General features: G+C 45.2%; 1 protein-coding gene across 1 annotated transcript; it reads left to right on the top strand.

Annotated features, from left to right (window-relative positions):
• The first annotated feature begins 1,066 nt into the window (after positions 1 to 1,066).
• On the top strand, positions 1,067 to 9,815 carry THOC3 (THO complex 3). The gene is made up of 6 exons (XM_003900553.4): positions 1,067 to 1,662; positions 2,377 to 2,533; positions 4,220 to 4,424; positions 7,910 to 8,071; positions 8,193 to 8,293; positions 9,213 to 9,815. The coding sequence occupies exons 1-6, from the start codon at positions 1,396 to 1,398 to the stop codon at positions 9,374 to 9,376; spliced, it is 1,056 nt and encodes a 351-aa protein (XP_003900602.1). The 5' UTR covers positions 1,067 to 1,395; the 3' UTR covers positions 9,377 to 9,815.
• The last annotated feature ends 14,504 nt before the right edge of the window (positions 9,816 to 24,319 follow it).

Here is a 24,319-nt window from a genome sequence, read left to right as displayed (position 1 = left end):
TCTATTCCCTTTTATACTTTTTACATTTGTTGCCAAGTGCACGTGTTGCCTTTTAAAAATTGGATTTTTAAACAAATTTACCACTACTACTTACCACCAAAACCTTCCCCCATTCCTCAGCTCTTCTCCAGGGCCTTGACTGGCGCTGACAGCTCACCACCCCTTTTTTCTCCAGCAAGAAGCCACTGGTTTAAGGGAGATATGAAGGGTGGGTTGGATACGCAGGTGGACATTTACTTTTCACTCTGTATCTTTTATTCTTATATTTACAATCATGTGCATGTAATACTGTTACAGGAAAAGGGTCCCAATCCAGACCCCAAGAGTGGGTTCTTGGATCTCACTCAAGAAAGAATTCAGGGCGAGTCTGCAGGGCAAAGTGAAAGCAAGTTTATTAAGAAAGTAAAGGGAATAAAAGAATGGCCACTCCATAGAGCAGCCCCGAGGGCTGCTGGTTGTGCATTTTTATGGTTTTTCCTGATGATCTGCTAAACAAGTGTGGTGGATTATTCACGCCTCCCTTTTTTAGACCATATAGGGTAACTTCCTGACATTGCCATGGCGTTTATAAACTATCCTGGCACTGGTGGGAGTGTAGCAGTGAGGATGACCAGAGGTCACTCTCGTCGCCATTTTGGTTTTGGTGGGTTTTGGCCGGCCCCGTTACTGCAACCTGTTTTATCATCAAGGTCTTTATGACCTGTATTTTGTGCTGACCTCCTATTTCATCCTGTGATTAGAATGCCTTAACAGTCTGGGAATGCAACCCAGTAGGTTTCAGCCTCATTTTACCCAGTTCCTATTTAAGATAGAGTTGCTGTGGTTCACACGCTTCCGCCATTACCTTTTAAAAACAAAAAATTCATTTTTATTAAAAAACAAACAAAAAACCCTTCCAGACCCCTTCTTAACACCTCTTCCCTCACTCCACACCCGCTAGCCCTTTTCACGGGACAAGCTCACCAGCTGGTCCTTCTCCAGTAAAAAGCCCAGGGCTTTCTCTTAAGAGAGGAGACTAGGGATTAGGGAACAACTCCAGAAGAAAGGTGATGGGTGAACTGTTTAGAAGGTTAGTGTTGGTTCTTTTATTCGATTAAACAGGGATACACATATATCTACCAAGGAATAGGTAAGGGAGAAATAAAAACACTAAAAAAACTCGGAATCGTTAAGTGTGAAGCATATTTGGAGTTAACATAGATGGAGTTAACTCCAAATACTACTAAGAAGAGTCAGGCACGCGCTGCATACCGGGATTTGTAGTCCTTTCCGGGGCGGGGTACAGCGCGCCTGCGTAGATGAGCCGTCGCTCTTCCGGGCGCATGCGTGCGGCCGCGGCGCCAGGACTGATTGCACCCTGGCGGCTGCTTGCGTGTTGTGAGCTGGGAGCTCGGCATGGCGGTGCCCACTGCAGCCATGGGGCCCTCGGCGTTGGGCCAGAGCGGCCCCAGCTCGATGGCCCCGTGGTGCTCAGTGAGCAGCGGCCCGTCGCGCTACGTGCTTGGGATGCAGGAGCTGTTCCGGGGCCACAGCAAGACGCGCGAGTTCCTGGCGCACAGCGCCAAGGTGCACTCGGTGGCCTGGAGTTGCGACGGGCGTCGCCTAGCCTCGGGGTCCTTCGACAAGACGGCCAGTGTCTTCTTGCTGGAGAAGGACCGGTTGGTGAGCTGCCGGGGCTCGGCCCAGGCTAGGGAGAGGGGTCGTGGTGAAGTGAGGTGTGGTAGAGGGAGAGCGAATGGGGGGCGAACGGGGCCGTGGGGTTGAAAGGAGAGTGGACTTGAGGGAGGGGGAAAGGGGGAGTAGGGAGATGAGAGGGGAGTGTGGAGATGAGGAGGGAGTGGGGAGAAGGTGGAGTGTGGGGGTGACAGGGTCGTGAGGGGTGAGGAGAGGAAGATTGGGGGCGTGTGGAGAGTGTGGAAGTAAGGAGGTTGGCGATGGCGGGTGAAGGTGAGGAGAGGGTGGATGGGACGGGGCTGCGGTGGGAGCCTTACTCGTTTGGAGTCGATTCGTGTGCTGGTAAGGAGTGGCTAGGGGCTGTGGTGGTGGTGGTGAGGAGGGCCCCTTTGAAAGTGATAGGGCGTCCCGTGGGAATGAGCGGCTGGGTTAGGAACGTTGATGGTACAGTAAGGGTGCAAAATCAGGAAGGAGGAGGAGGCCAGGGAGGGCACAAAAATAAGGGCATAGATGTGGAAGCTGAGAACAACAGTTCAGAAGGACTGCGGAGAAGAGAAGGGAGAAAGGGCTTAGAAGAACTGGATTCTGAATTACCCAGATCTTTACTGGTACCGGCATACCTTGGTTTGAATAAGGTTAGAAAGTTACATGGGGAGGCAGCTTACATCTATGTGAAGTGACATCTGGATTCTCTTCTTTCAGGTCAAGGAAAACAATTATCGGGGACATGGGGATAGTGTGGACCAGCTTTGTTGGCATCCAAGTAATCCTGACCTATTCGTTACCGCGTCCGGAGATAAAACCATTCGCATCTGGGATGTCAGGACTACAAAATGCATTGCCACTGTGAACACTAAAGGTGATTATTCAGAGAGAGAGGGTAATAGGAAGATAAGCTGTTTGAATTCATTCAACAACCATTTTCCGAATATCTTTTCTGTGCCTGGCACTCAGCAGTGTATGAGACATCCTGAGCTGAATAAGAGTTTCCAGCTCCAAGGACCTCCCCAGCGGGGAGGGGACATGTATATACAAATAACATAGCAAGGTATGGTTCATTTAATAATGGAGAGGTCTGCAAGATGGATACCCAGAATAGAAGTGAAAACAAAAGTCTGCCTAGGGGAGCCAGGGAAGGCCTCACCAAATTTGAGCAAACTTTTAGGATAGCCATAGAAATTGAGTGTGGTCAATGTGCAGTGGGTGGGGAATGGGGCATTTCCAGGAGGGAACAGCGTGTGCAAAGGCATGGAGACCGTGGAAAATTCTGATTAGTTAGAATGGTTGAAATTTGGATGGTCTTGGTGAACTGCGAGAAAGTGACCAGAAAGTTGTGCGGTACATTTGTAGGCTCTGTTGTAAGTATTGAGGCCGGTACTGTATGGGACTCTTGAGTTTTCATTTATCATAAGATGTTCCATTAGGAAAGAAAGTTGGTAAATAACTGTGATACACCCAAAATTTTGAAATGCTTTCTGATACATTTTAAGATACAGTATAGATACTAAAATGTGAAAAAATTATACATTTTAGAATGGAAAAGGTTGATGAGATTTTTAATTGATGTGTTCAGTGTGGGCCACTAGACTTTGTTGACAAGACTTACCTCTGGAGGCAGAATGGTGTGGTTTTTCCCCAGGTATACAGCTGCTGATCCATGAGTGATTCAGGTGATGCGTGGGTGAACATTAAAAACCAGTTTTGCAGATATTTTAATGTCTACTAGAAGAACTAGCTCATAGAATTTATTACTCAATTAAGGCTAAATTTATTTTTATTTTTATTTTTGAGACAGAGTCTTGCCCTGTTACCCAGGATGGAGTACAGTGACACAGTATTGGCTGTCTGCAGCCTCCACCTCCTGGGCTCAAGCCATCCTCCTACCTCAACCTCCTGAGTAGCTGGGACTACAGGCACATGCCACCATGCCTGGCTAATTTTTTGTAGAGCCGGTTTTTGCCATTTTGCCCAGGCTGATCTTGAACTCCTGGACTCAAGTGATTTGCACACCTTGGCTTCCCAAAGTGCTGGGATAACAGGCTGGAGCCACCGCGCCCGGCTGCTAAATTTATTTAAGTAAAATTTTTTGGATCAGTTTTAAGAAAAATCATGAATAAAGAAAAATATAGTGCTTAATGGATAGGACAAAAATTGTGATGTTGGCATGCGAGTGACTAGAGTTGAGAAATGCTGGTGTAAGAGAAAAGGGGGCTTTGGGGTCAAAGCTGGGTTTAAACTCTTGGCTCTGTGACTTCATATAGTTTTGACACTTCGGCTCATCTTCTTATCTGCTATTTCCTTCGTCTATAAAATGGGGATAATAAAGTGTGTCTTAGAGGAGTATTGTGAAGACCAAATCAGGAAATGTGTAGATGAATGTTCTGGACTCATTGTTGAATTATAAATAGTAGCTCCCTCCCATTGTCTAGGACTTTAATGAGTAAGCCCTGAAGAAAGCTCTGGTCTTCTTTCTAGGATAGCACAATAAACTTGTGGCGGATTATGAGCAAACAGATTATCTTGCTGTTTATATCTGGGTTCCTAGGGGAGAACATTAATATCTGCTGGAGTCCTGATGGGCAGACCATTGCTGTAGGCAACAAAGATGATGTGGTGACCTTTATTGATGCCAAGACACACCGTTCCAAAGCAGAAGAGCAGTTCAAGTTCGAGGTCAACGAAATCTCCTGGAACAATGACAACAACATGTTCTTCCTGACAAATGGCAATGGTTGTATCAACATCCTCAGGTGAGGGGATCTAGCTTAGGGGACTGTCATATCTTTGTGCTGGGTGCTGTGTCAGATACGGAGATGAATTAGATGTGAGCCTATCCTGAAGGAGCTTAAAACACAAATAGAATCCTAACCTGTTTTAAGTACATTTGAGCTGTATATTTTATATACTTTATATTTTACTGAGTCCCTACAGAAATTCTAGGAGTTGATGGTTTGCTTCTCATTTGACAGATGAGGATCTGAGGGTGAGAGGTTACATCAGTAGTCAGCTAGTGTTTGCTAGAACTGGATGCACCTTGAATTATGACTAATTCATACCCTCTTTTTTTTGAGGCGGAGTTTTGCTCTTGTTGCCCAGGCTGGAGTGCAATGGCGCGATCTCGGCTCACTGCAACTTTCGCCTCCTGGATTCAAGCTATTCTTCTGCCTTAGTCTCCCGAGTAGCTGGGATTAGAGGCGTGTCCCACCACACCCGGCTAATTTTGTATTTTTTGTAGTTTAGAGTTTCTCCATGTTGGTCAGGCTGGTCTCCAACTCCCAACCTCAGGTGATCCACCCACCTCGGCTCCCAAAGTGCTGGGATTACAGGCGTGAACCACCGCACCCAACTGGCTAATTCGTACTCTTAAAGTTTCAACTTAAGTATCACTTTCCCTTCAGGGAAGCTCTCCCGCTACCCCAAGGTTAGAGGTAGGTTAGAGGCTTACTTTATGTACTTTCTGTAGGAAGCACTTTCCTTCTGTGTTATAATTGCATGGTTATTTGCCCATGTCTCCTGTTAGACTGTGAATTCCATGATGGTGGGGATGGTGTTTGCCTTGTTTAGTGTTGAATCCCTAATGTCTGGTCCTGCACCTGCTCCACATAGAAGGATCTTAGTGAATGTTTGTTCTCTAAATGAATGAAATTGTGGAGCTGAAATTCAGATCTGTTTAATTCTAGCCTTCCACTATCCCAGGTGATCAATGTGAGGCCAAGTGAGATATGTTCCGTGGGGAGTTGAAGGAGGGAGCTTGTGAACTTTATCTTGAAAGATAAGCAGAATTTGAAGAATAAGCAAAAGGGAACCACATAAGTGAAAAAGCAGGCATGAGTGAGCATGACTTATTTGCAGAGTAGTTCAGTCAGGGTTGTTGGGGGCATGCTGGCAGATAAGGGAAATAAGAGAGGGCATGATAATGGGAAGATGAAGTCTGATTTGGGACCAGATTATAAAAGGCCTTTATTTTATGCCTAGTATCTTGGATTTTATTTTGTAGGCAATGGGGATTCTATAATTTTTTAAGAAAAACCTTTTTATTATAAAACACAGATATTGAAAACCACATAACACAAATGTGTAGCTTAACGAACTCTTATAGGCTTAACTCTTGTGCAGCCCTGCTCAAGTCGAGGAGTAGTTCTTTCCAGCCACCCCAGAAGTCCATCCAGGTGTTTTGTCCTAATCACAACTCCCTTCTACAAAAGTGAACACTATCCTGACTTTTATGGTGATTCTTCATAGTTTTTCTACCACATGTGCAGCCCCTAGATACCCTGGTTTTGCTCATTTAAAAAAAAAAATTGATACGTCTTTTGTGTCTCTTAAATTACTCAAAAGAAACTTGCTAAAACATAGCTGCTGAAAAACCAGACTGGTAACCTGTGGAGATTCTCCCAGTTTGGCTTTTGCTGATTCCATGTGCTGTGTATATGTTGGACTGTTGTATAAAGAGATACTGCTTCTCGTCTGCAATTTGGTTACCCAGTAGTGCAGTTCATCTAGGGAAGGCAGGATAAAATTTTGATTCTGTTTGTCAGATGATGATTTCGTTTCCTGCTGCCTCCAAAGATGACCAGTTAGGTTTGTTTTTTGTTTTTTTTTAATCATTATGGGCTCGTGTTTTTAAACATAGTTGATGTGTTTCCATCTCTTGTAATTGTTACGCCTATTGAAGCTCAAATTATCCCATCTTTGGCCAATAAAAACGTCTTCAAGTTGGTTCTTAAGCCCTTTTTTGACATAATCCCAGTCTTCTGTTTTTTGCTCTCTGGTTTGATAAGATGTTTCAAGTTCATCTTGTACAATCTTGCCCCAGACCTTTAATCAGAAAATTCTCCAACAAGCCTTAACATTCTGGCTGGGTGTCGTGGCTCACACCTGTAATCCCAGCACTTTGGCACTTTGGGAGGCCGAGGTGAGTGGATCACTTGAGGCCTGGCAATCATGGAGAAACCCCGTCTCTACTCAAAATACAAAAATTAGCTGGGTGTGGTGATGCAGGTCTGTAATCCCAGCTACTTGGAAGGCTGAGGCAGGAGAATCACTTGAACCCGGGAGGTGGAGGTTGTAGTAAGCTTAGATTGTGCCACTGCACTCCAGCATCCTGGGCGACTGAGTGAGATTCCACCTCAAAAAAAAAAAAAAAAAAAGGAGGCCTTACATTCTTTCACTGAAAAATGATACTGAAGTTAGGAATGTTCATTACCGTTGGGTTGGCCTAGGAATTACGTGTGTGTGTGTGTGTATATATATATATATAAAGATAAAATACCTTGTGAATTCACATTGATAACTTCCAATTAAAATTGAGGACTCCGGGGATTTTATTAAACCTCATCTATATTACAAATATATTTCTTCCCTTCCAAATTGAGTATTCTGGTTCTCAAGGGCACAAGGGATCATAGAATTAGAATATCTGATGGTTACTTATTACCTGTATCCCATGGTAAACATATAGATGTCTCTGAATAACAATATTACTGCCACTACCACCAATGTGATGACTTGAAACAAAAAATGTTTTTGCTTTTTGCATACACTCTTTACATTCTTCCCCCATTAAAAAAAATAGTACTATATGTTGTAGGAGTGTGCAGCTGTTACATATTATACCTTCCCTTTAAACCATGTATAGTTTTTGCAAGAAACTGTATATTCAGTGTTCAGCACCAGTCCTTATAAGTCTCTAGTCATTTTTTTTATTGAAGCTCATTCTCTAGTTAAGATTCCTCGGGAAGCGTTCATGGGAACATTATTCCTGGAGTTTTTATTACAACTTATTTATGTACTTATAAAGCTTATAGATTTTATAAAACATTATTGTGCTTATTGTTTGTATCGTTATATTTCAAATTCAGTTTTGCTGGATGTAAAAATCCTTGACTCATTTTCTTGCTTGTGTATCTTTCTTAAATATGGTACTCCATTTTCTTTTGGCATTAAGTGTTGCTGTCAGAAAGCCTGATAATCTAATTTTCTTTTTCTTTAAAGTCCACTAATTTTACTAGTCTATGTCTCGATGTTGGTTGCTTTGGTTCTGTAGTCTCATGTATGTGTTGTGCTTTTTAAATAATGTAGTTCAAAATCTTTTTTTATTTCAGGAATATTATCTTGAATGATAGTTCTTGGTGGTGGTACATTATCTTTGCTTTTCTTCTTCATTGTCTCCTATTATTATTTTAGCACCACAGTCCTCTTCTGCAGTTTGATCACTGTCTGTCTTGTTTCTCAGCTACCCAGAATTGAAGCCTGTGCAGTCCATCAACGCCCATCCTTCCAACTGCATCTGTATCAAGTTTGACCCGATGGGGAAGTACTTTGCCACAGGAAGTGCAGATGCTTTGGTTAGCCTCTGGGATGTGGATGAGTTAGTGTGTGTTCGGTGCTTTTCCAGGTAAGTGACTCTATCAGCACTTTCCTTGTTGGGTACATGAATTTTATTTTATTGTGAGTGACATTGTTCCCTCCTCTTATTTGGTAATTCTCATGTCTCTTCTGTCCACTTTGTATCATAGGCTGGATTGGCCTGTAAGGACCCTCAGTTTCAGCCATGATGGGAAAATGCTGGCGTCAGCATCGGAAGACCATTTTATTGACATTGCTGAAGTGGAGACAGGTAACCTCATGAGAATCTACTGTCTTTCACCTTTGGCATTCAGGACTTCTCTTGTGATCTCATCTCTGCACGTGACTACTTCATCAGCATTATCATGAATGAATTTGTCTCCTTTAGACAAGTGTGTTTATGTTTTGACTGTCACTGCTGGGTAGTGAGGAAGCAAAAAGTTAAGAAATAAACAGGCAGGTCTGAGGAAACTGATTTAGAAAAATATTTTGATTTATTTAAACTTTAAACTACAGAGTAAGAGGAAGAAAAAAGCAGCACTTGTGGTCCCACTATCTGAATACCACCTTTTAAAAAATGCTGTGGTATATTTCTCTTTATCTGTTGCCTGTATATGAACTTGAAAAAATATTTTTTTAAATTTAGGGAATTATCAAGTTTTTGCTTTAAAAACAACAACAGAAGCTGGAAATAGAAAAATGGGAGGAGAGTATTCATTTTACAAAAGAATTTCCTCAGATTTGTTTTTTAGTGTTGCTGTATTGTTTTCGGAAATCTGTGACACTCTTCGTAAAAAGGTTAAAACTATATAGAAAACTTTGAAGAGGAAAGGAAAGAACTTGAAATTCCAGTATGTAAAGAATGTCCGTGTTAGTCACGTTGTGGTGAACGTTGTCCAGCATCCAGCCATGCGGATCCTTCATGTAATTGCGTGTCCCTGTGACTCAGTGACACTTTTCCTGCTCAGTCACCTGCTCTTGAGTTAACCCACCTGTGCTCAGAGCCTGCTCTGCCCCCTGCTGGCTTGTGGACTCTCTGTGCCTGGGGGTTCTCTGTAAAATGAGGTAATAGTTGTATCTATCTTATGGGATTAGTAGGTGGATTAAACGAGTTAATACAGGTAAGTACTTAATGAATGTGTCCTTCGTTATGAACGTATTGATTGGTTTCTCTCTATTGTTTTCTATAGGGGACAAACTATGGGAGGTACAGTGTGAGTCTCCGACCTTCACAGTGGCGTGGCACCCCAAAAGGCCTCTGCTGGCATTTGCCTGTGATGACAAAGACGGCAAATATGACAGCAGCCGGGAAGCCGGAACTGTGAAGCTGTTTGGGCTTCCTAATGATTCTTGAGAGGGGATTGTAGGGAGAGGAGGCCCTGGCAGAGGTCTTCCTTCATGTGGTTAGTTTGGTCTGTTCTCTTGGAGTTGGTGGGCACCCTAAATATTTGTAAATTGGTATAAATTGTAAATGTCTATGGTCAGGCTGCCCATTCCAGTTCTTTTGCTTTTTCTGTGTATTAGCTCTTTCCATTCTTTGCCCCCAGTGTGAGTTAACTCGTGTGGACTCTGCAGTGTAGGTAGTGACCCCAGCATACCTTGTCCTCTGGACCTCCTGTCTTCTCTGCTTTTGGGTTCATGGTAGACTTTGTGGCGTTTAATACAACTTGGACAATACTTAGTTTGGAGGGAGGGGAATGGAAAGGTATGGAAAATTTTTTAAATAATTAAAAAAATATATATATAATTTTGAGAATTGAGCATTTAATAAACTGACTTTTTTTATTATGGCACTTCTAAGACTTTAAAAATTATTATGTCCTTATGTTGCAGTTTTGTATTTTTTTTTAAATTTCAGAAAGAGAATTTAAATGTTATAATTCTGTCATTTAATGTCCCAACCAATAACCCTCTGAAATATAGGGACAAAGCTAATTGAATGACCGAACTAAAATTTTGGCTCTGAGCTTCCTGGTGGCAAAGTAAAGAGGGGAGTAAGTCAGTTAGCTTTCTTATTGAAAAGAAAAACACTTAGTGGTTCCTCATGGAAAGCAAAGCTTTATTAGTTCTTCCCTTTAAAAAAAAGGGCTTGTGTTGGGGAGGTTGTTACCTAAGAGCAGTAGTTTTTCATTATATTGTAATTTTTTTTGGTGTTAAAGCAAATACTGAGGCATATAGAAATACGTTGGTAGAATATTTTGGAAAAAGGTAAGCAAAAAGAAAAATTACATTCCTAGCACCAAGAGGTAACTACTATTAGAATTTTGATGTATATCCTTCCAGAAGTTTTCTTGTGTCCATGTTTATGTATAAAAACATGTTTATCTTCATACACGAAGGGTAGACAAACCAAGTATGGCAAGATAAGTTAGGCAAGGGGCACAGCACCGTGTTGGGGAGTATTATAAACACTCAACAAGTCTTGACAGATATTTGTAGTTACTGGGCATTCTCTACATGCCTGCTATCATAAAGAACACTTTTGTCAGCTGTTACTCAGTGTTTGCAGCAGCCTTCTGAGGTGGGTGTTATCACCATTTTACTACCTCAGGGAGTTTAAGTAACTCAGTGTTACTCATCAACTGACTGTATTCAGATCTGGGTTTGTTTAAAGGCCCACGTGCCTTTGTTTGCAATGGGCTACTCTGTTTCTGCAAGTGTTGCCATTCCCACTTCACAGATGAGTAAACCATGGCCATGAGAAGTCAGCTGTTGGGCCATGTCAGTGAGTGATGTGTTGAGCAGGTGCAATAGTGCGCACAGTAGTGTTTCCAGTAGCGTTTCTCACCTTCCCTGGTGAAGGGTCTTTTTAGTTGCAAACCAACTTGCCACCTCAGCGGCAGAAGTTGAATGTTGTTCATGTCACTGTGAGTAAATTTTGATGCATTATTTCTTGTTTTTGCAACCAGCTGTCATTCCTGTGGTCTCTGCCATGTTTATATATTCCCTCTAGAACTGGAACCAGATGTTGAGGGTTTGGGCTACATCTTAATATTTGATTGATTCCCTCTTCCATCCTTGTGGATTTTTTTCTCCTCTGGGTTTATGTAAATTACTGATCCACACTGCCTGTCACTTAAACAAGATGAAACTTTGCATTTAACTAGTGGGACACTTGTAGCAACAGGAAAACACACATCCATGAGCAAAGAGTCCCAGTGTATGTGAGTTTTTGCAGACTCTCAACGTCTTGATGACACCATCTCTGTGCCTTAACTTTGAAGTACTGGAGGAGTTCAAAGGTGGGTCCATCCTGGGGAAATGACATGCGTCTCAGACCCGCGGCCCCTTTGGTTTGAGTGCATTTTCTAGTTCTGCAGAGCTGGAAGGATGCCGTTCAGAGTCACAGCTGGCCATTTATTATTTGGTCTGTGGAGGCATTTTCTGCAGTTTCTGCTATACACATCAGCAAGTCGGGTGAGTGGGGAGGTCAGCTGTGAGCTAGATTTTAGTTGGCAGGGCAAGTCTAGGATTCGCTCCACTTGTTCACACACACACTTACTCATCACGTGCTCAAACAGACTGCAGTGTCCACATACCAATGACCCACTGCTGTGTTGGCTGGAATGACAAGTCAGACTGATAGGTAGTTAAGTTTACAGTATCATCTTTTTTGCTGAGATCCAGATATTTGGATGGCGTGAGATACAGAGTAGGATGAGCCACACCACATGGGAAGCTTGTGAAGTGTATGTGCCTTGTTGTTCCCCACACCTTAACCTGTGTGGGTGGGAGGCTAAGCAACTGGAGTCCTGGGAGAGGGCCCTGTGTGGGGATGGGAGGCTGGTGCAGGGAGTCCTGGCCAGAGGCATGTGGATCCAAGGAACAGGTAAGCCCAGAGCAGGCTCCTAGGAGGTCTTGCAGGGGTTGGGGGGTAGGGGCTGGGAGAGGGAAGACAGAATCTGGTTGGGGTGATGTGATGTGTGGGTTGGCCCAGTTTAGAGTGGCCAGGAATGGGGTAGAAATGCCCTTGAGCGTTTTCCTGTTTCCACTCCCTAAGGGTTTTAGTTACACAAAGCACCATGAAATGTCTTCCGGCTTTGGAAGAAAAAGAGCCCATAGACAGAATTAAAAGGTAGGTCCTGTTTTAAGGAAGAGAGTAGAGGTTGAATAGAGTGTGTTGCTAACTCAGAGATACGTAGATGTAGGGGAGGCGTTGCCTCCTTTTCTCTCTCTCACACTGGTGCAGTGGAAATAATGCTGGCTTCATACTTGGGCAGAATCAGATTTGAATCTGGCTCCAGCAGTGATTTATCTGAACCCACTTTGCTCATCCATTAACCCGGGATGATGAATCCCCTTCTCCTTGGGTCGTTAGGAAGATTAAACAAGATACAGTCTGTAAAGTGTCCAGCACAGCACCTGGCACACGGGAGCTGCTTAATAAGCCTTCTCCTTGCTTGAGGTGGAGCAGCTCCCAGGGAGAGCACAGGGGCCTGTTACGGGTCCATCAGCCTTCTCAGCTCCAATGCCGCCGCTGCCGAGTGAGCCACATTCATCATTCCAGAGTGAGTGCTGTGAAGGGAGGTTATGGATCCATCACACCCTGGGTGCAGTGGGAGGTTCAGAGGAGAAATATGAGATCTGCTTTCCATTTGCAGTCTGTTTGGGCGCATGATGGGTAAGTGTGTGTGAACAAGTGGAGCATAACTCAGACTGCACAGGAACAGGTGGAGGAGGAGGAGGGCGAAGCTCCTGCTAGCTGAGCCTGCTGGGAAAGGGTCACATGGGGAGGGGCTGGCCTCAGTGCAGGCATTGGGTAGAGCAGAGGTGAGTGCAGGGCAGGGGACAGGTGAGGGGCAGTGCTGCAGCTTGGAGCCAAGCCAAGGTGGTGGCCGTCAGTGTCCTGGACGTGAAGACGGTCAGGGCCAGTAGGAGATGGCACTGGAGGGAAGAGGGAGGGAGGGGTGTCAGGTTCTGGGTGGTTTCAGTTTGGACTGGCTGGTAGAGTGGCTGGCTGAGTAGGTAAGAGACGGATATACCTGGGTTCAGATCCTTTCCTGCCATTGCTAACAGGGAGACTTTAGCCAAATTACTTCACCTCCATGATTTTGCTTGTCTTTTTAAGATGTGCCTGATGGTCGTGTGACTTAGGAGGGTTACATGAGTTGCTGTGTGTAAATACCTGGCACACTGTGGGGGTGCAGGAAACAGCAGCTCTTGTTACGTAGGTGCTAATACCATGTGTGTGCTGTATAACCTTCCTACCTTAGGAAGGGGCTTTCGCTGTCCCCTGGGCTCAACACATTGTGTCTAAAAGGGAGGGATATAGGGTTGTAAAGAAGATACTGTAGCCTTGAAAAGGGGATGGGATTTGGAGAAAATGAACATTTGACACTTATTTTTTGTTATTTGTAGAGCTAAGGCCATTTAACTTTCAGGAACACTAAACTGGAAACTATTTAGCCAATGTTTATATAGATTTACTAACAGTTTAAGTGTTTGGGATGGTTAGTGATGAAGAGCCATAAGTTGTTGAATTTTAAGACATCCGGCAAGAGGCATAAGTCATTGAATTTTAAGACATCTAGTATCTCACTCTTTTACCACTTACAAGAAGCAGACCTGCGTGTGAAAACATGCCCACCTGACCAGCAGTGTCAGTGGCAGAGTCACCGGGTACAACTTGCCCGCTGTCAGGGACCACTGGGGCACCATGGGTCTAGCAAGAACAAGTTGATAAATTCCCATTTCCTGTTACCTTCCTGATAAGGTTACTAGAATACAGGTCAGGGAGTGGGGCAGATGCAGCAAGGACTCTGTCCAATCATCTCAGGATGTCCTTGGAGACCAAAGGAAATCTGGGCTGGCACAGGTTGATTTGTAGCTGGCCATCAACTGTACCCTGAAGGGGGATTACAGTCAGATTCGAGAATAGCTTCTCTTCGGAAGTATCACGGTCGAGCTCAGGTTGAGGGTGATCAGGCCCGTGATTGTTTATTGGACGTTTATGATGGGCTGTGTCTCCTCCAAAATGGCGGCCAAAGTGCTTTGCTCAACACATGGGAGGCCCTCTCACACTCTGTTGGGTTGACCACAAATTGAATTCGTCTGGATAGGACTGTACAAGGGAGAGCGATAAACCAGACCACTGTACCTTGGACCTACTCTTCAGGTAAAAACTCGTTCAAGGAGGTTAGAGAACTTGTTCAGGGTCAAACGGTCTGTATATGAGTTTGAAGCCCGTGTTCCTTTCATCCCAGCTGTTTAAATTCAGCCTAGTCTAGATGTTGCTTCACAGTAACACAGATGTAAAGGCTTAGGGTCTTAGGAGTTTGACCATCAACATGGGATTCACCTGGTTCTTTGTGGGAAAGTTGTCACATTGCTGATGGGCAGAAACCAAGGGACAGAGAAGCTTTAGCTTGGAGACCTGGAAACAACGCATTAAGGGGAAGAGGGTTCATTTATTCAGCCAGTCACTCAGCCCCTCTCCTGTGCCAGGCCTGACTGGAGCACTGAGGGTACAGAGGTGAAGGTCCCACAGCCTGGTGTACAGATGGTGACAATTCATGTGAGTGGTTTCATTAAAAAGCAAGACAGATCCCACCTCTCCCTTGCCTAGAACGCTCCATTGGCTTCTCACGGCACCTTCCTCAGATCTGATCTTCCCAGGCTGCTTTCTCAGCATCTAGATCTTAATTTAGAAGGCCTGTCTAAGCTTTCAGGCAGAGCAGTCCTCTCTAACCTGAATTTTAATGTAGCCTCCCTTTGCCCCATTGCTGGATCTCTTGCCACTGATTTTAGTTGTATTCAGCGTACTTATCATCGGAAGCTACTCCTGTTTGCTTCCTTTGTGGCCGTCTCCCCTGCCAAACGTGCTGGCAATTTTGCCTGACATGTTCATAGGCGTACCCCACATCTCCAGCACCGTGCCCAGTAGTACGCAGCAGGTGTTCAATAAATAGCCATTAAATAAACGAATGCATGGGAAAGGAGTTACCAATCTGGGCACAGTGACAAGCAGGCTGTTAGTCCTTGCTTGGTGGGGATTGGGAGGGGAGGAGGCAAGAGGGTGGGATCCCAGAGTGGTGGGTACTGTAATCCCCGGTTCACAGCGTGGGAAGCAGGCTGTGTTTCCTTGCTCCAGTGACACAGCTGTCAGGCAGAGAAGCAGGATCTGTACATTTGTGTGCAGCTTCAAAGCCCAGGTCTTCTCCAGGAAGTCAGTTTTGCTTGATCCTGGCTGTATACTGGAACCACCTGATGTTCAGTCTCTATGCCAAGCAAGCTCCCCAGGGGATTCTAACAGGATGGAGAACTACCACCCTAGGACCCGGTGCTTCTCTGGTCTGTGGAAAGGTGAATGTTGTCACAGAAATGGCACAACAGTGCCTGGGAGCGGAGGAAGAAGGCACTGGGGTTTGTCTTAGAAGGGCGGGTAGGAATCTGCCGGGCAGCTGTTGGAGAAGGTCTGAGGCAGAGGGGCTGGTCTCTGCAAAGGCATGGAGACATGAACCATCCTGGTCTGGTGTGGACAAGGAGCAGGGCAGCGGGGCAGGCAGGGTGAGGATGGATTCCTTGAATAGTGTTGCATTGAGGAGAGTGTTGACCAATGCATTTGGACTCCTCTGCCTTGTCTGTCATGGTCTAACCCATGTCTTTTCTGGATGTGGTTTCTTTTGTTTTTTTTTCCTTTTCTTTTTTCTTTCTTTTTTTTTTTTTTTTTTGAGACTGAGTCTCGCCCTGTCACTCAGGCTGGAGTGCAGTGGCGCGATCTTGGCTCACTGCAACTTCCACCTCCTGGGTTCAAGTGATTCTCCTGCCTCAGCCTCCCGAGTAGCTGGAACCACAGGTGCATGCCACCACTCCCAGCTAATTTGTGTATTTTTTAGTAGAGACAAGGTTTCAGCATGTTGGCCAGGCTGGTCTCGAACTCCTGACCTCAGATGATCTGCCTGCCTTGGCCTCCCAAGTGCTGGGATTACAGGTGTGAGCCACTGCAACCAGCAGGATGTGGTTTCTTGAGACTCCTTTCAGGGCTTTGGCCTCTCCCAGCTCCTCTCCCACTATTATTAGGGTCACAGTTCAGAAGGATGTCAAGACTGGGATTGACCCATGAAGGCTTTTTGGATGAAATCAGCTGGATATTGGCTGGGTCACTTTGTTAAAGACCGGAACCTGCGGCGGGAAGCCTGTGCCTGTTTGGATATCAGAACCCACAGGCATGGGACCCGGGCCCAGCTTCCTAACCAGTTGGGCCCTATTTGCCGTGGAAGCACTTGGGCTGTGAGGTCAAATGGTCCCATGCCCTGATCTTGGCCTTGCCACTTGCTGGCTGCATGAACATGAGCACATCTTGTCACCTGTCCCAGTATCAGTCTCTCCATTCTGGGCGGAAGGATTTTCTCACAGACAAGGACTAAGTGTGCTCCTGTAGGCTCAGGACTGGGGGAGAGCCTGTACATGATACAGGACATGCTCGATCAGGTTCTCTCGCCGTCCAGGTCCTGCTTCCCGTGGGGCCTGACCGCTGTGCGGAGTTAGGCCCAAGGCCTGCCAGTGGAGCTGTAAGGCCTTTAAAGAGCTAAGAGTTGTGTTTTAGCAAGACCGCCCGGGGCAGTGTGGAAATGCCATGGTTGAGGGAGGGAGTTGCTTGAAGCAGCTCCATCTAGTGCAGAGCTTCTCAAGCGAGGGTGCATCTGAGTATCTGGAGGAGCTGTGAAAGCACGTGTTGCTAGGCCCCACTCTGTGAGAGTTTAGTTTGTTTGTTTGTATTTTGAGATGGAGTCTTGCTCTTGTTGCCCAGGCAGGAGTGCAATGGTGCCATCTTGGCTCACTGCAACCTCAGCCTTCCTGGGTTCAAGCAGTTCTCCTGCTTCAGCCTCCCCAGTAGCTGGGATTACAGGTGCCTGCCACCATGTCTGGCTAATTTTTTTTTCTTTTCTTTTTTTTTTTTTTTGTATTTTTAGTAGAGATGGGGTTTCACTATGTTGGCCAGGCTGGTCTCAAACTCCTGACCTCATGATCCGCCCACCTCGGCCTCCCAAAGTGCTGGGATTACAGGTGTGAGCCCAGCCGAGAGTCTGATTTTCTAACAGATTCTCAGGCGTCGCTGTTGCTGCTGCTGCTAATGTTTGTAAAGTGGTTAGTCAGATAGATACAGGGCCCTCGCCCGGGGTGCTGCTGGGTTTGAACTTTAGATCTTCTACTTGTAGTTAGCTATGTGGCCTTGGCGGGGTCCTCTACCCTGTGTGAACCTTAGTTTCCTTATCTGTAAATTGGAATGCTGGCTACTTCCTAGGATGTTGTAAGAATCCCATGATTTAACGTGTGTAATCCCTCTGCACAGTGTCTGCGGTCAGCATTTAATAGAGGGTCGTTTTGTTATTTTGTTAATACCAGTGAGGAAACTGTTGCAGAAGTCCAAGGGAGAGATGAAAGAGGCTGAACTAGGCCTGTGGCTGAGGGATGGAGGACATCTATTTTCTCAGTGGCTCAAAGCCTGTGATCCTCCCTCATTGGAGAGAACACGTTGCTTCCTTCCACAGCGGGAACTTGCTGAAAACCTGCCTGCTGGGTGCCTGTGCAGCCTCTAGAGGGCAGTGGAGCCAAGGCTGCTGATGGAGCATTGTGTGCCCTCTGGGTTGGGGCTGGTCTGTGCTTTCAGCCTTTATTCCCTGTTCTGAAACCCAATTGTGTATTTGCATTGGACTGTCGCCTCCTCCTTGCTCTGTGTACTTGCTGATGCTTTTTGGAAAACACATCACAGGGCACCTCTGATTTCCTGCTCGTCTTGTAGCCTAGGATTAGCAGTAGCTGAAGCATGCTGCTTTCTGGCAGTTGTGTTTATTTCTCAAGGGCACAGGCGGTACAGATCATGGGGGCCTGCTCCCTGCTCCCAGCAGCTCAGCTGAGCCTAGGATGAACCACAGTTGCTCTTATGCCAGTTCAAAACTTGGGGCCTGTTCCATCTTGCATTCCTCCCCCACTTCCCAGTCCTCACCCATACCCTTTGATCCTGTGAGTGGAGAAATGAAGAGAACTCCAAATCCTTAATCCATTTTGAAGGCTGGCTGGAAGCAGGGCTTTCTATGGGCCTGGTAAGCAGCGCTGGTTGAATCATTTTAGAGAAGGGCAGGTGTTCTTTCAAGGTTATAGAAAGAAAGAAAGAAAAAAACAGAAGCACATTTATAATATTGAACAGTGTACCTTGTCCCAAGCTGTGTACATTTACTTTATTCCATAATAATAATAAAAGGTACTAGTGACAGCAGCGTCCACTCACCGATTGTGCGGTATGAGCCGGGTTCTATGCTAAGTGATTCTCATGTATTAACTCTTCTAACCCCAGTAACTGCCCATGAGATTGTTAATCCTGCAGAAACTGAGGCTCAGAAAGGTCACAGTAACACACATAGGGCCAAAGAACGGTGCTATTAGAAATTCAAACCAGTGTGTCTGACTCCAACTTGCTAAAAACCTGCCTGCTGTCCAGACTCCTTCCTCCAGAATCACTGGGCATGGTTGACTCCATTTTTAGCCCAGCTCTTTCCAAAAGACATTAGACATTAGAAAGGAGAAGGCCATGGCTTCTACAAAACAGTCTGTCTAGCACTCACGATCCTGTCGCGTAAGATTCAGCTCAGAGCAGGGATTCAGAGCCAGATTGCCTGGGTTCAAGTCCTGGCTCTGCGACTTACCATCTTTGCAACCTTGGGCAAATTCTTTGATGTCTGAGCCTTAGTTTTTTCATTTGTAAAATGGGGGATGATAGTAGCCACCTCACTGGTTTTCTCTGAGGGTTAAATGAGTTAATATATGTAAAGTGCTTAGATTAGTGCTGGGCACTAAGGAATACCTCAGTAGATGTATCATCATCATCATCATTATTATTATCATTATTATTATTATTGTCATCATCATCATTATTCTTAACCATTATGCTGTATGCACCCATATATTCTCAGTGCCTGACATATATTAGGCGTTGGTGAATATTGAATAAAATGATCCTTTGGATTCAGAATTTTTTTTTTTTTTGAGTTTTGGAGGGTACCAGGAGCTAGCTTGATGTAAAAATGAATCAATGTTAGACCCTGTCCTCAGGACTTGTCAGTCTGGTTGGAGAGGCCAGGCATGGGTGTGATTACGGTAAAGGGCAGAAACACGCCATGGCAGTCCTGATGTGGGCAAAAGCACTTTTGGACTGGGGTGCAGGCCATGGGCCGGCTTCAGAGGAGGTGGCTTTGGAATTAGACCTTGTAAGGTGGGAGGAGGAGAATGAGGGGAAGAGTGGGTTGGACCAGAGAATTCAGGCTTCTGTTGGGCCTCATATACCAACAAGTTCACAAACGAACGTTGAGTCAGATTGGGTTTTTATTCATTCAGCAAATATTCATCCAGCATCGTTGGAATCAGGCACTGAGACATCGTGGTGGCTTTGAACTGGGCCCTGCCCTCAAGTGCCCTGGGTGTAATGGGACAACAGCCAAGGAGACAGGTGATGGTTATTCAGTGTGATGAGGGGCAGTATTGACTTGGAGCCTCTTAGATGTGGGTGAGAGACACCCGAGTCAGACTGGTTTAAGCAGAAAGGAAATTCACACTGGCTCATTTACCTGAAATATATTCAAGTGTGGCTGGATTCGGGGGTCTCAAAATATGTCTTTAGGAAACTGCTTCCCTCTTTCCCCTGCTTTTCTCTGTGTTGGCTTCACTCTTTGGCAGAGTGTCTCTTTGCAGTGTCACAGGTGGCCTCCAGCAACTCCTGGCTTCCAAGTTACCAGCTCAGGGAACCCCAGCAGAAGGAGGATGCCTCTTGATCAGTAGTTTACTCTGGCGTTGTGGAATTGAGTATCATAGGACATTGTCAGTCATATGCATTCACCGTGGCTGCAGGGATTGCCTGCCCACCCCTGCGAGGAGCACAGAGATACAGGGCATATTAGTTTTGCCCAAATCACATGGGCTGAGGTGGGTGGTGGGGGGAGGAAACTGTTATTTCACAAAGAAAATTCAGATGCTATCACCAGGCAAAACCCACAGATGTCCACTACAGCTACCACCATGGAACAGAATAATTCACCCATTAAGCACCTGGCTTAGGACTCCAGTTCCCAGGGATGGAATCTCAACTCCACCATTTACAAGTTGTGTGACCGTGGCTGGGTCACTTCACCAGTCAGCCTGAGTCTCAGTGTCCCATCTGCACAAAGGGAGTGATGGCCCACATCGCCAGCTTGAATCACCGTGAAAGCACCTTGCAGAGAGTCCAAGCAGGCTCAGGCAGGTGGCGCTGCAGTTTGGTGTGGCATGAACTATGTCTCTGGCCTGTTATCCAGCCAGTTCCAGGGCAGCTGTCTGCAGAGAGCAGCTGGATGTAGCACAAAGAGCCAGGCTGTCCTGGGTTCAAAGCCTGAACCTCCCACTTAGGAGCTACACGTTCCTCCTCCATGATGATCACCTTTCCTGCCTCCCAGGGTAGTTGGAAGTGTCAAGGGGACATGTAGACAGCCTGGTACACTGTTCTGTGAGTGGTGATAGCTGTGTTCATAGTACAGTTACTCCACAGCACGCCAGGAGTCCGGATGTGAATCGAACAGGACAGACCCCATACTCTGTGAACAAAAGCCCATCTTTCTGGGTAAAGGGTGCATTTGGCCAGCAGCCAAGGGCCCTGGGAAGGCTTTGTGCAGCTCGGCCCTTCCCTCCTTCAGTTCAGCGTGGGGTGGGTACAGCCTCACGGAGGTTCATGTTTCACTATTAATTATCCCCCAGGCTCTTTTATCAGCCTGTCTCTCATTCCCACCACAAGGCTGTCAGCCAGACAGTTGGAACAGAATCTCATCTGGAGTGTGTTTGCTCTTCTCCCCCATCGCTGGCAGAGATCTGGGATCAGCTCTGCATTAGGACAAGTTGTAAGTAAACACACATTTGCTCAAATGTGGCCCTCCTCCCATTCTGTAGCCTTATCTTGGATTTGGGCAGCTTCAAATCAGGGAGCCAGAGTGTTTGGAAAAGACCTGAAAGTCATTTAATTCAGCCTACCCACTTTACAGAAGAGTAAATGGAAAATTGGAGGTTACATTGCTCATGTTTATATGAACTACTGAGGATACAGAAAGAGCTGGAAATCAGGTCTTCGACTGTTAGTCCAAAACTTTTCCCACAAAAACCTAGCGCTTCATTCCAGTAACACATATTGAACATCTGCTAGTATATTCCAGGCCCTATTCTAGGCACTATAAAAACAGAGTTGAATAAGAAACAATCTCTGCCCTTGAAATGCCTAGTTTCCATTCATTCATCCATCCATTTGTACATTCATGTTTCTGTCCATGCAATCACCAATGTGGTGTTTTATCTGTTCATCTCACTACCCATCCATCCCCCTATTCATCCTTTACTCATTTTTCCATCTGTCTCCTCTCTCCATCCATCCATGAATACATCTGTTTATCTCTTTATTCATCCAGCCATCAATGTGTCTGTAAGGCCCCAAGTCCTAGGCTGTGCTGGGATGGAGATAAGTATGAAACAATCTTTGCTGTTTAGGCTTTTACATCTAGTGGGGACAGATGCAGAAATCTGCCTCAAAGGATGTATAAAAGGCTCTCGTACACAAAAAAGGACTTGCAATTCTGCCTCTTATTTCTGTGAAGGCTTCATTCTAAGGGTTAAACTAGTGCTGCATCTGGGTGGGAGTTTCCCAGTGGGGAAGATGGGGAAGAACCTTCTAGGCTGAGGTAACAACAGGAGCAAAGGCGTGAGGGTGTCCGGTGGGTGTAGGAGGAAGAGGAGTTGTGTGCCATTTCATGACTCCTTCGAGGAGCAAACTGGTCAGTTTTAGTCAACAGGGGTTGTCAAAGCCTATTTGGAGAGGACCTTGAATCCCAGAGCCAGAATGCCACGCTGTGGGCATTTGGGAGGCACTGTAGGGTTTTCAGCAGGAAGTGACATAGGTAGGCGAGCATTTCCCAGAGAGGCCACTCCAGGCAGTAGCATTAGAGACAGAGGAACTCAAGTGTAAGGAGTGTTTAGAGCCTGTCCTGACAGCCTTAGGACGGTTGACATCCTGCCTGAATCAAGGTGTCCATAGCAGAGATGGGGCCTGCAGGGTGGGGTTTGAGCGACATGTGGAGAAAGTTAGTAGAACTTGAATGGTGGTGTCAGAGATGTCTGACTGGGGCTGGAGGGATGGAGGGAGGAAGTATAGATGACAATGCCATTTGCTCAGCTGAAGACCACAGGAGGAAGAGGGTTGTAGGGGATGCTGGAACAGTAATGCATTCAGTTTTAGACGAGCTGCATTTGAGGTGTCTGTGGGATCACTGGGGAGACATTTAGGACACAGTTAATTATAGGATCTGGAGCTTGTGAGAGGTGGGGCTGGGGAGAGCCAGTAAGACATCTGGAGTGTAGAGAGTGCGGATGCATGCAGAGCAGAGCAAGCAGAGGCAAAGCTGGAGTGGAGGCCTGGCATGGACCTTCTGGACTGCGGCAGGCTGTCCCAGGGAGGGAGGAGAGAGAGGAGTGTGTGAATTTTGACAATTGTACTGTGGTTATGTACACTGTTGACATTAGAGGGATCTGAGGGAAGGGTATTTGGAAATAATGTGTGTCCTCTTTGCAACACTTCTGTAAGTGTAAGATTATTTCAAAATAAAAGTAAAAAACAAAAACAGAAGTGATTGTACTGGGTGCAGCAGTGCCTCCTTTACTCATGTGTTATGTTTTCAAATGCCTTTTTGATGTACATATTGACATACAATAAACTACACATATTTAAAGTGTATGATAAGCATACGATAGTTTGATAAGTTTTTATATACGTATTTTCTTATGAAACCCATCACTGCAGTCAGGGTAGTGAATACACCTGTCACCCACAGACAATTCCTCATGTCTCCTTGTCATTTCTTTCTGTGCCTGCACCTCTCCCTGCAATAGACAACTGCTATCTGCTTTGCGTCACTGTAGGTTAGTTTGTCTAGAGTTTCGTATAAATGGAATCATATAGCATCTACTGTTTTTTAAATTATTACTTTAAAAATTGAGGTAAAATATATATTTAGTTTACCATCTTTACCATTTTAAAGTGTCTAGTTCAGTGGTAATAAATAGATTTATAAGGCCGGGCACAATGGCTCATGCCTGTAATTCCAGCACTTAGGGAGGCCCAGATGGGCAGGTCACCTGAGATCAGGAGTTTGAGACCAGCCTGGTCAACATGGTGAAACCCCGTCTCCACTAAAAATACAAAAATTAGCCAGGCGTGGTAGAGTGTGCCTGTAATCCCAGCTACTCAAGAGGCTGAGGCAGGAGAATCGCTTGAACCCGGGAGGCGGAGGTTGCAGTGAGCTGAGATCGCGCCACTGTACTCCAGCCTGGGTAACAGACCAAGGCTCCGTCTCAAAAATTTTTTTTAAAAATTATAAACATAAGATAAAGACAGTTATAGGTATATTTTCTCCCATCATCACCTCTCTTCCTTCCCCTTCCCGGCCTCTGGTAACAACCAATCTACTCTCTCTCTTCATGAGATCCACTTTTTTTAGCTCCTGCATGTGAGTGAGAACATGCAATATTTATCTGTCTGTGCTTGGCTTATTTCACTTACCATAATGACCTCTAATTTCATATATATATGTTGCTGCAAGTGATAGGATTTCATTCTTTTTTAGGGCTGAATATTACTCTGTAGTGTGTTTTTGGTGGAATCTTTAAATTTTTTCTAGGTTTAAGATCATGTCCTTTGCAGACCAGGCTAATTTGATATCTTCCTTTCAGATTTGGATGCCTTTTACTTCTTCTTCTTGCCTAATTGCTCTGACCCAGCATGTACTCTTTTGTCTTGCTTCATTCGGTCAGCATAATTATTTTGAGATTCATCCATGTTGTTTCTTGCAAAAGTAGTTCATTTTTATTTCTGCAAAGTATTCCATTGAATGGATATATCATAATTTGTTTATCCGTTTAGCTGTTGGTGGCCATTTGTTTCCAATTTGGGGCTGTTACAAACAGCTTCTATGAACATTTGTGTATAAGTCTTGGTATGGATATATATATTTCCTTTTCTCCTGGGCAAACACCTAGGAGTGTGATGGCTACAGCATACGGTATGTTTATCTTTACCACCATGAGAGTGCCATTTCCCCCACACCTTCACCAACACTTGTTATAGCCCATCTTTTTATTAAAGCCATCCTGATGGGCATGTAATGGTATCTCACTGTGGTTTTAATTTGCATTTTTCTAATGACTTACAATGTAGAGCATTTCTTCATGCGCTTATTTGCCATCTGTATGTCTTCTTTGGTGAAATGCCTATTAAAATATTTTGGCTGTTTTTAAA

This window comes from Papio anubis, chromosome 5 (genome assembly GCF_008728515.1).
Source record: "Papio anubis isolate 15944 chromosome 5, Panubis1.0, whole genome shotgun sequence".
In the NCBI taxonomy this organism is placed as follows: Eukaryota; Metazoa; Chordata; class Mammalia; order Primates; family Cercopithecidae; genus Papio; species Papio anubis.
The sequence above is the reverse complement of the archived record's forward strand: the minus strand, read 5'-3'. Positions and strand labels throughout refer to the sequence as shown.